Raw genomic sequence first — 12,361 nt, 5'->3', positions numbered from 1 at the left:
GAAAGTGATAGAGAACTCGTCTTTTGACTGCAATGATCGTTCAGAGACAGTAAGAGTTGGTAGCGTATTTTGCGTGGCGCCTACAGTGTAGCTTAGATATTTTGGTTTAGTCTCTCACTTTTGGATAGATCCACCGAGAGATTAGGAGCTGTAAATATTGGTTAGGCTAGTTTCGGGTGCCAGCTTAGGGGCTTCCTCTATGGACCAGAGCCCGAAGCATTAACTATGTATATAGTAGCAAGATATGAAGAATTGTACGCTAACTCATGCGATATATGGTAGTAGTGTAGTACCCTTATATGTATGTATGGCCTATGCTATATGTTATGTTGATATATGATGTTGGCCTTGTGTATGTTTAATTAGCTGTCCTCGCAAATCCTGTTATAAAATAAAAATTTTTCTCCAAAAATTTGTTTCGCGCGCTAATACGATTACAGGCTTGATAATAAATATTTAGTTAGCTATTAACTGAACAAGTTGGTGACACTTGGTTTCCAGTATGATCATGACGTACTGGGAATTGGGGCATTACAATTTGGTATTAGAGCAGTTCGTTCCTATTAAAGCCTGGGGATATAGACTGAATCATGCTTCATTACATTCTCTGAGTTATGTTTCATGCATATAGGATATCCTTGTGATATGGATTGCATGACTATCGCTGTGTTTCCATTTTAGAAACTATTTACACTTTGCCTGAAATGTTAAGACTGATCACCTTAATATTGCATGTTGGGTATGAACAGAATCTTGATGGCTGCATGGGGATGAGGACTTGGTAGGCGTGGTGGGAACTCTGTAGAGGAACCGACGAAGGGTGCAGATGCTTTTATAGCTGCGATGAACACCATGGCTGGGGCTGTGCGTGAAACGGCAACTGCGACAATGCAAGCAATTGACCGTTTAGAAGAGAGGAATGGAGATCGTAACGGAGGATGCAATGGTGAGCGTGGTGGAGACGATAATGATAATGAAGGCATTGGAAACCACGATAACCCTATGACACTGGCAACATTTCTAAAGGTGAATTCGCCTAAGTTTAAAGGGACGCTTGTTGCAACTGAAGCTGACAATTGGTTCCGCGGTATTGAGAAGTCATTGCGAGCGCAACATGTACCAGAAAGACAACACGTGGAGTTTGCAACCTATATGCTGGAGGGAGAAGCTGAACATTGGTGGCATGGAGTGCAACGCTTGTTGAGGCAGGAGGTGGAAGAGATTGACTGGGATACTTTTAAGGAAAAATTTTACAAAAAGTATTTTTCTAAATCTGTTCGTGATGCAAAAGAAATGGAACTAATGCAGTTGAAACAGGGGAATATGTCAGTGGCAGAGTATACTCAGAAATTTAAGGATTTGTTTCAATTTTCTAAGATCTGTCAGGAAAACCCATATGATTTTGAAGAGTGGAAGTGTTTGAAGTACGAAGGAGGACTTCGCGATGAACTGATGCATTCATTAGTTCCGCTGGAGATACGAAATTTCGCAGAACTTGTCAATAAGAGTCAGCTGATGGAAGACTGTGAGAAAAAGATGGCAGCAACAAGAATGAATCATCAGGATTTACCTCTGAGAAGTTCTAACAGTTCTAGTCGGTATGCGGCTTGGCGGAGAGTGAATTTTAAGGCACCTGAAGTACCCCTGCGTAGGGATAAGCAAGTTAGGAACAATCTTGCACGCTCTACTGTTGATAATAGAGATGAACCAAGGCAGAATACTGGCAAGCGACCTCTACAGACCCAAATACATACGGTGTATAGTCAGTGTGGGAAGGACCATGAAAACTGACCTTGTCGGTTTGGATTGAATATCTGTTATAACTGCGGTGAACTGGGGCATATAGTGAGAAATTGCCCGAAGAAGTTTATTCAAGAGCCAACTAGATCGCAACAGTCAGGAAGAGTATTTACAATGATTCCTGAAGATGCTCGTACTCAGACTCCCTGACCCAAGGTCAGTGTTATGTAAAGACTCGCTTCTTAACTACACTTTACGATTTTGGTACGTTGCATTCACTTATTTCTTTAATTGCTATACGTAAGTTGAGATTAGATGAGAAAACAGAACACACCTGAGGATTTGAAAATAAGATAAAGACCAATTACTCACACCTATTTATAGGTAAAGAAAATTTTGAGGACAAAATTTTCTTTTAGGGGGGTAGGATGTAACAACTCTAATTTTTGCACTAACGCGAGTTTTTCTTAAAATAATATTTTAAAGCGATTAGTTTTATTTTAACGAGTCAACTTCGAACCCCGAAGTAAAATAAATGGTAATATAATTTTATTATTATGTTATTTATTTATTTTACTTGCTCTAATTATAATGGAGTCTAGATAATAATATTAATATTATTATCAAGTCCGACTTTTGCCGATATAAAAAATTATCGTTAATTCTTGATGAGTTTAGAGTTGCTAAAAGTTTCATCAAATATCTTTTAATTTTTAAATTACTAATATCATTTATATTAGTAACTCATGTATATTTAGCCTTATATATATTATTATTATCATTATTACAGTATTATTTATACTATTGTTATTACTATTATCATTACTATCAATATTATTATATCATTATAATTCTTAGTTCAATGGTTTCACTAAGGAAACAAAGAAAAACAAAAAGGCAAAGGCTCTCTCCTCTCTCTAGGTTTTAGGATTTCTCTTATTTAGGTTTATTTCTTCTCAATTCCAGGTTCAATGTTGCTTTAATTTAGTTTCTCTTCTACTTTTATTTATTCTAGTACTTTGGTTTATCTGTTCCTCTTGTTGATTCTCTTCTTTTCCACTTTAGCTTTATGAATTCTAATGTTAGACTTGATTTTCTATATTAATGCAATTTGAGGTGTTTCAAATTCATGATTGCTTTCTTCAATTCATGTTATTGATGCTTTCAATTTAATTTAGATTTCTCTCCTTTTGGCTTTGGTTGAGTAATTGGAGACTCTTGAGTTATCAAACTCCCTTGTTGATTGATAATTGTTATGTTTGCTAGTTAATTTGAATTCTACTAACTCTAGTCTTTCCATAGGAGTTGACTAGGACCTGAGGAATCAAATGGATTTATCCACTTGACTTACCTTCATAGTTAGAGGTTGACTAAGTGGAAGCAGTGAACTATTGATGTCACAATTGATAAGAATAACTAGGATAGGACTTCTAATTCTCATACCTTGCCAATAGTTTTCTTAGTTATTAATTTAATTCTCGCAATTTACTTTTCTTGTTCCTTTTTCAAAAACTCAAAAAATATATTTTTTCCATAACCAATAATAACTATACCTCCCTGCAATTCCTTGAGAGACGACCCGAGGTTTAAATACTTCGGTTATTATTTTTATTGGGTTTGCTTTAGTGACAAACAAATATTTGTATGAAAGGATTCTTTGTGGTTTAGAAGCTATACTTGCAACGAGAATTTATTGTGAAATTCTTTACCACACAAAAATTCGTTCATCAACACTTCCCTGCAATTCTTTGAGAGATGACCCGAGGTTTAAATACTCTCGATTTTTTATTGGGTTTGCACTTGTGACACTTTGATTGAGGGTTATTTTTTGGTGATCTATACTTGCAACGAAATTATTTTGTAAAAATTCTAGACCAACATTAATCCTCCATCAATCATCGATGTAAATTTTCATAAACTTACCAATAAAGTCATGGAAGATCGAGTTCATCGCTCTCTGGTAAGTACCTCCAACATTTTTCAATCCAAATGGCATAACTAACCATTCATAAGTTCCAATGGTTCCAGGGCATCAAAAGGCTGTCTTTGACATCCATAAAGCTAAAAAATTCACTTCCTGCGGCAGAGTTAATCAACATCTCTGCGATTGGCATGTGATACTCGTCTTTTGGTGTAGCCTTATTCAGATCTCTGAAATCAATACAAACTCTTAACTTTCTATTTTTCTTAATAACAGAAAAAATATTAGTAATCCATTAGACTTATCTAGCTGTACAAATGAACCCAGTTTTTAACAAACATTTGACTTCCTCCTTGAGCTTCACCATAATTTCAGGAGCAAAACGTCTAGGAGCTTATGTTCAACTAAAGATCTGTCCAAATCAGGCATCTCCTCATACTGCCAAGCAAAACAATCTTAGTATTTTTTTCAAGAGCTCAATCAAGTCTTTCTTGAATTCAGGATCTAGGCATCGACTAATGTAAGTCACTCGCACTTTTCCATCAGTCTTAACTTCATCGAGAGGATCTTGTACTTCAACCTTTTTATTATGAAAATTTTCAGAAATTAAATTGGACCTGTCAAACCCTAAGGGGTCTAGATCATACATACAATCTACGCGTTTTTCCATGCACTCCTTCTTCTTAGCCCTGTAGGATAAGAGTCAAGCCCATTGGTTCTCTATGCAAGTAGAGATGATGGCCAAGTTCTCTTTGGCCTTAGAGACCAATTCCATACCATGAGCCCCTACATAGCAATATTTGATGAGAGTGGGGTCAAAGGTGCTCATCTCAACAACCAATGGTCGAACACTAGTATGATACTCTTTGAAGCTGACATTCATTTGCTAGACATAACAGGGACTATCATCAGCTTCAATATCTTCGATTCTTCCATCTTCATCCCATAGCACTAACTTCTTATTCAAAGTCGAGGGAATCGCCCTTACACTATGGATCCAATCTCTTCCCAAAGGCATATTAAAGGTTGCCTTGGTAGGCACTACTATGAACATTGTTGGTCGTTCAACGCTTCCGACTTTGACCCTGAGCGAGATCATTCCTTGAGCAGTTGTCGACTTACCATTGAATCCAATATTAGCCAAGTTTGTCTTAATCAAATTCTCGACTATTTTCTGGAATAATAAGAGCATACTTTCAGGTAGCAAATTAATTGCTGCTCTTCCATCGATCAAGATGCGATTAATCATCATTCCTTCAACGTTTGCCTTAATATGCAATGGTTAAAGATGACATTTGATAATATCATCAGGCCTTTTAAATAACTCCTCCTTGATCATGCCATTTTTGATAAATTGATATTCATCATCTGGAATTATGTCATCATAGTCTCCTTCGAGACAACTCCAACTTCATTATCTATTTTGAAATAATTACGAACATTTTATTTTTCTAATTATTTTCTAATTTTATTTATTATTAATTTTCAATCAATTATATTAATTAGCCAAGTTTGTCTTAATCAAATTCTCGACTATTTTCTGGAATAATAAGAGCATACTTTCAGGTAGCAAATTAATTGCTGCTCTTCCATCGATCAAGATGCGATTAATCATCATTCCTTCAACGTTTGCCTTAATATGCAATGGTTAAAGATGACATTTGATAATATCATCAGGCCTTTTAAATAACTCCTCCTTGATCATGCCATTTTTGATAAATTGATATTCATCATCTGGAATTATGTCATCATAGTCTCCTTCGAGACAACTCCAACTTCATTATCTATTTTGAAATAATTACGAACATTTTATTTTTCTAATTATTTTCTAATTTTATTTATTATTTATTTTCAATCATTATATTAATATACAAATAAATTAAATTAAATATGATAATACTTGTACTAATCAACATAACATTTTAATTTGAGATTAACTTAAGTTTAATTTAGTATTATTTTCTGCAAAAAGTGATTATTAGACTAAAAAATAAATATATTAGACCAAAATACTTTTTTAAAATACTAAGATACAAATAAATGATATTGAAAAATCTCGAAAAAAATAGTGAAATATAAAATAATAGAAACAAACACAATAAAAATTTATCCAATATTCAAGTGTATTATCTTCAAACTCTTCCAAAATGCCAATTTTTATCTAATTTTTTAAATTTTTTTATCTTCTAAAACGTTAGCTATTGTAATAAGCATATAAATTTATTCATTCTTTAATTAAGAAGGATTACAGCATTTTAAATATCTTTTGTTAAAATATTTGAGATCAACACAAATTTAAGATAATATTGGACTAAAAAAAACTAATATATTAGACTAAATAAAGTAAAAATCTAATAGTTATATTTTCTTTCAAAATATTACAGTTGCCTATAACGATGACAAATTTATTGGTCCAAAATAATGTACAATATGTTTTCCTATTTCAAGATAGATAATAAAAATTTTACTAAAAGAAAATGTGATACAATTTATATTTATTCTTTATGCATAAGCACCATTGTATATAATTACTCATGATCTCTATAAAAGGGAGCTAAGCCAAAAAGATGAAGAAAAAGACACACAACAACTCTCGTCGATGTTATTTCATCACTCAATTTTTCAAATCAAAAATAAAATTAAGCACATAAGAAATATAATTTAAACATTGAGAAACTTAACATATGAAGAGTTATGATAAATTAACTTGTATGAGATAAAAATGATAAAATTTAAGATAAATTATAAAAGCTTAAATAAATAAGAACAAAATAAAAGAAATAGAAAACATAGAGTGGAATAACGAATAATAATATTTTATAGTTTATAGAAAAATCATAGAGTAGAAATGATGCATCGTAGGGGAAAAAAAGTTTTATCAAAGAGAAGAGCATCTAGTGAAAAAAATGAGATTCTCTTCTAGCATATATGACTTTTTATAGCGAATAAATTATGAAATAAAGAAATAGCTAAAATGAAAAAAGGAATAAAATTGTTTTTTTAATAAATTAAAAAATATTCACGACCATATAATTGATGGTCACTACAAAAAATTCTGGTAAAAACGGCGGTTTTTTTGGTATTTACGGCGGTTTGAACCGCCATTATTACCAATAATGGCTGTTTCGTAAAGCGACGTAATTCTGGGCGCCATTCTGGTTATTACGGCGGTTTTTGAATAGGTTAAAACGGCGGTTCAAACTGTCGTTATTTCCAGGGTTAAAATGGCGGTTTTTGTATAGGTTAAGTTTGAACCGCCATTATTACCCTGACAGAGTGGCATTTTGGTTGGTTAAAACGACGGTTCAAACCACCGTTATTTCTAAGGTTAAAATGGTAGTTTTTGGATAGGTTAAAATAGCGGTTTGAACTACCATTATTACCCTGACAGAGTGACGTTTTGGTTGGTTAAAACGACATTTTTGAACCGCCATTTTTACCCTGACAGTAGCATTTTGGTTGGTTAAAATGACATTTTTGAACCGCCATTTTACCCTGACAGTGACCTTTTTTATCGTTTAATAAAACAATTTTTACCGTCATTTTTATCGCGTTAAATAAATAATTGTGATTAAAATTTTACAGTAGAAAAAAATCATAATCCATAAATGAAATATTATATAACTCAAACAAAATATTAATATAATATATAATTTTTTATTATTGAAAATCAAAAGTAATAACTCCTATACAAAACCTTTTTCTCCTGTTCACGCCTATCAGCAACCTACAATATGATATAACCAGTTAAATTCGCAATACGCTTATAATGCACCTTCATGCTTGTTCAACTTAGATATACACTCACCTTTTTTTTGGCAGCAGCAAGTTCCTTCTTAATCCCAGCTGTAAGTAACAAAATTAAATGTCCACCTATATAAGTACACTAGTAGTTCTTGTCTAACTAAGGCCTTATACAAAATCACAACTTACCATCATTTAGCTCTAAGACCAGTACATTTTTAAAGCTTTCAATTGTAGCATCTATGTCAAAATTATGCATAGTAGAAACAGAACTTGATAAAAAATGCATTAAACTGAATGCATTTTAAAGTATAGAAATAGTAACTTAAACTTACAAAACTGTTTGTAAAAATTTGAGACTTAGTTTTTCTCAAGGCTATGCTTTTCTCTGCAAAATCATAAGGATGTTACCATAAGTGGATAAAGTGGTGAGCATCTGTAGAATAATCACTATACAATCCATTCATTCATTTGTAGGAAAAGCTAGCATACCTCCCTCAATCCCTTCTTTCTCCCAACAAACAGAACCTAGCTTTCTACCAAAAGGAATTAAACTTTTACCTCTCAACCAAAAGGCAATTTATTTCATCGATTGCAGATACTTCATTTATTTCAGAACAATCATGGCCTAATAAGAAACGTAACAAATTTTTTTATTAGAACTTGTAACACCCTAACTACCAAAGCTCACACTTCCGGCTGCGCGACTCTGATAGCTCGGACATTACGACGACACTTATACTATTTAATACTAAAATATGAGCATGTTTAAAACTTTAAACCGCAATACCGCTCCCAAAGATACTTTCGTTCGATAACGTACATCCATAAATACCATTCAACTTACAACAACTCATAAAGAGTACATCCATATACATACATAAATATATATAAATAATATTACAAACAATAATCAATACAATTCATATCCCTCTTACAGATTATATCAAGATAAAGGCGAGGGTACAATAAACCATAGCTAAAACAATACAGAGTATCACAACAACAATTAAATAAGCTCTTCGTAACCCTTTACTTAAGCAAAACCAACTTCAACCCCCATAATAAATTCTAGAACGTTTCAACTATTCAAAATTGTTTTAGTCTTGCAAGAATTCAGAGTCTGCGGCGGTGGCTGGTGCAGCAGCTCACACGCAAGTAGCAGCAGTGGCTTGGACCTCTTTCTTCCCTTCGGATCAGATCGGACGGACCTCCAGCAGTGGCGACGGCGGACCAGAGCAGCAGGATGGAGGGGATGATGACTGCTCAGACAGCAGTGACGGCACACGACAGAGCGCGACGGCAGCGGCAAGTGTCTCCCTGCGCGACGCCGACTCCACGTCCCTCTCATGGTCTCTCTCTCCCCTCTGGTCGCGACTCACGGCGGCACAAAACGCGAAGGGCTGCAGCACAGGCGGCGATAGCGGGGCGCGACGCGACGGTGTGGCGCGGTGCTCTTCTTCCTCCTCGGCCAGACGACGACGCGATGGCGGTGGTGAAGCCCAGCGCGCGGCGCAGTCTCTTCCCTGTGTTCTCTCCTCCGCGACGGCAAGGGCGGCAAGGCACGGCGGGGCTTCTTCCCGTTTCCTCCTAACCCCTTCTTTCTTTTGTTCTTCGTTTTGTTTGTAGCTGCTGCTGCCATAGCATTAGGTGCGGCTGTGTGTGTTGGGTTTAGGGGAACTGGGTTACCGGGTAGGGTTTTTTAGGGTTAGGGTTCATTTTAGTAATTTTACTTAAAAATAGGGTAATATAGTAATTGAAACCCAATTTAAATCCAACACTAATTATATATAGAAAATACTATTTGCTCACCAATTTCACAAATTATTTTCAATAAAATATCCAAATCAAATAATTAGGAGTAATATAATTAAATCCCTTATTTTCCAAAGTAGCAGTATTAATATTGAAAATATTACTTATTTAATTCAAATCATATAGAAATCCTTATTATTTCACAACTACCAACTTTATACTCTGATAGAAAATAATCCAGTAATTGTAAAATTGGATAATAACCATAACTTATCTCAAATTCAATAAATCAAAACTTGCCTTAATTATCTTTAATAAAATAATTTCTGAAATTAAGGCTATAAATAGCTATATGATTTGAGACTTGATCATAAACATGGGTCAATCATGTGATAGTAGGGCAAGGCATCAAAGGCTATCAAACAGGATGGAGTTAAAACGACGTGCTCAACCTCCGCACACCAATTTCACATCAACCTCAAAGTTTCAAATTTCCAACTCCATCAAGCACTTTACAAACCCCAAATTTGATCACAAGCCTGACAACCACAAACCCGTTCGCAAGGAACAAAACGCCCACAACTCATAAAGTTGCATACCTACCGCTTCCACTTCCGTATATACATATCACGTCTTAAAGAACTAACGCATCGCGTTATGTATACGTCTACAAGTTGCACGTGATATCAAAACAATTCTCGAGTCTACTCAGAAGAATACGAGATCTTAAAAAGGAGAGACAAATGTCAAAGACATTACTCATAGATTTGAAAGAATATATCTAATTCCAGATAAACAAGGATGTTCAAGCAATGAAGTTTGCTAGACACAATTCAATTGACAACTTCAAAGATAACCCTTAGATCAAAGAAGTTCAATAGGATCAATAAGAAGAAAACCAGCGCATCAGTTTGAAACAAACTCAAGCTGAGTCGAGGAAGCATGAGGTTTACAGAAGAGAATATTTCAAACCCAAGACAAAGCTCACAGAACTCAAGAGCATGATTAAAAATACTTTCGAATACATTGGTCATGAAAGAGTCGAAAACTTGCAAAAATCACTTCGCAGTCTGAAAGAGAAGGTAAACAACAAACATCCTTCAAGAGAGTAACAAAACATAAACGTGGCCTTGCTCTAATTCAATTTCATGTTGAAGTAGATCATGTAAAGTTTTAAAAACAAAATGCACACAAGTTTGGCTAAGAGCTAAAATATTTTCATCAAATATTTTAGAAAGATAATTAGATGCACAACTTAACCAAAAGCAGTTCATAAAAACTCGAAAGTAATCAAATGCTTGTTCAAAAATTCTAAAAATTCACATTCAAACAAGCGTGTATAACATTTATAGCATGGACGCAAGAGGGAGTTAAACTCTCTTTAGAAAAGAAATTCCGAGGTAGAAATTTGTTTACAATTTAGTAAAGACAATAAGTGGTGCATTACAAACGAACCGATTTCCACTAAACAAGGAAGCTTTCCAAAACCTCATTTAAAATAACACATGCCAACTTTAAATTAACTTTGTCAAAATTGAACGATGGTTTCAATCTCAATCAAGCAATAGAAAATAAATTCCGTTCAATATTTCTTCAAAGAGAATTCAAAATTTCTTTAAAAAGTTCAAAACAAGACTCCAAAAGTGTTCTTAAAATCACCATCTCAGAAGAACATTCAAGAAGTTTAAGATGTACTAAAAGGGAGTCAAGCCATACAAGAAAGGATCTTAAACCAAAGTAGTTCAAACAAGATTCACTAGGCATGAGTCATCAAATAAGCTTTCAATTGATCCAAAAGAATACAAAAGTCATAGAAAAAGACCACTCAATCATTTGTAATTTCTCAACGATAAATCTTTGACTAAAAACTCTTGTAAAGATAATGGGAGAATAAACAATGCACTAACTTGAAACGAATTAAACTGACCCTCATAAGGGTGAGATTCACAATAGAGGACAAACCAAGATCAATGGTAATGTTCACAAAATGTAAAAGATTAGTCAAAAATAAAGTAAAGTGTGACATTCATAGGGATGAAAGGTTAAACAGAGAATTTGGCCTGTTCATAGGAAGAAAGCTATGAGTCCAATGTTTTCAAAAGAACAATAATGGCATAAACTATGTAGTATGCTAAATCAGACTCAAATCAAAATGAATTAAGTGAAGTTTATCAAACGAAACTAAACCAGAATAAAAGCGAAAAATTCTTCCTTTCCAGGATTTTGGAAAATATCCAAATACACAATCAAATAAAGATGTCTATTGGAACTATAGTAAAATTACTAGAAAATCAAATTGTAATTTAAAGTAAATGCAGTTCCGTAAACCAGTAAAAGTACAGGTGAGGTATTAGAAATAAATAGTTGTTAAACTGTATAAGTAATCTTAGTTTTATATATACAAATAAGTATATATCTATTCAACAGCAATTTTCATAAAATCTCAAAATTAGCTGTAATCACTGTCAAATAAGAGGAAAACTGAATCAACAATTTCTCTAAGCATGAACTCGGAATCAGGAGTTAAAATGCACAGCGTAATAGGACAAGTTCAAAGTTATAGCAAGGAATACATGAATCAAGAAAAACTCAAACAGAGAAAGACAGATACAACAAGGATTTCAAACAAGCATATGCACTTAGGATCAAACAAGAATACATATGAATAGAGGAATAGAGTGGAACATCAAACTACTTTTCAAGAGGAGTAGCAAACAAGAACTTCAAGTTAGGATATGAAAGAACAGGTCGACTCGAACAAAATTCAAGACACACAACTGAATAGCCTCGAGAAATAGTTTCTAGCGTTCCCAAAACCCGTGATTCGCTTTACTCAAAACTCGTATATCATCTATGATAACCCATTAGTGCTCTCATATACATAATTCACTAGTATTAAGCCGGCCAAACTTAATATCAGGAATTATGCAATGCAAGACTAACAGCGTTAATCAATAGACCGTCATGTGCATAAAGCTCTAATTTTCGTCATTTGACAAGACCTAATACATGACAAACACTTAGAGTATGCAACTGAAGCATAGTCAGTCCATTCCTCAGGCTCTACAGGAAGAACTGCTCTGATACCATAATGTAACACCCTAACTACCAAAGCTCACACTTCCGACTGCGCGACTCTGATAGCTCGGACATTACGACGACACTTATACTATTTAATACTAAAATATGAGCCTGTTTAAA

At 34.1% G+C, this 12,361-nt stretch overlaps 1 protein-coding gene across 1 annotated transcript; it reads left to right on the top strand.

Annotated features, from left to right (window-relative positions):
• LOC107632682 lies at nucleotides 844–1,791 on the top strand. Its single transcript, XM_016336349.1, has one exon. It carries the CDS (start codon nucleotides 844–846, stop codon nucleotides 1,789–1,791), a length of 948 nt encoding a protein of 315 aa, XP_016191835.1.

Source organism: Arachis ipaensis, chromosome B03 (genome assembly GCF_000816755.2).
Source record: "Arachis ipaensis cultivar K30076 chromosome B03, Araip1.1, whole genome shotgun sequence".
Classification (NCBI taxonomy): domain Eukaryota; kingdom Viridiplantae; phylum Streptophyta; class Magnoliopsida; order Fabales; family Fabaceae; genus Arachis; species Arachis ipaensis.
Note: the sequence above shows the minus strand (reverse complement) of the source record. Positions and strands in the feature narration are given on the sequence as shown.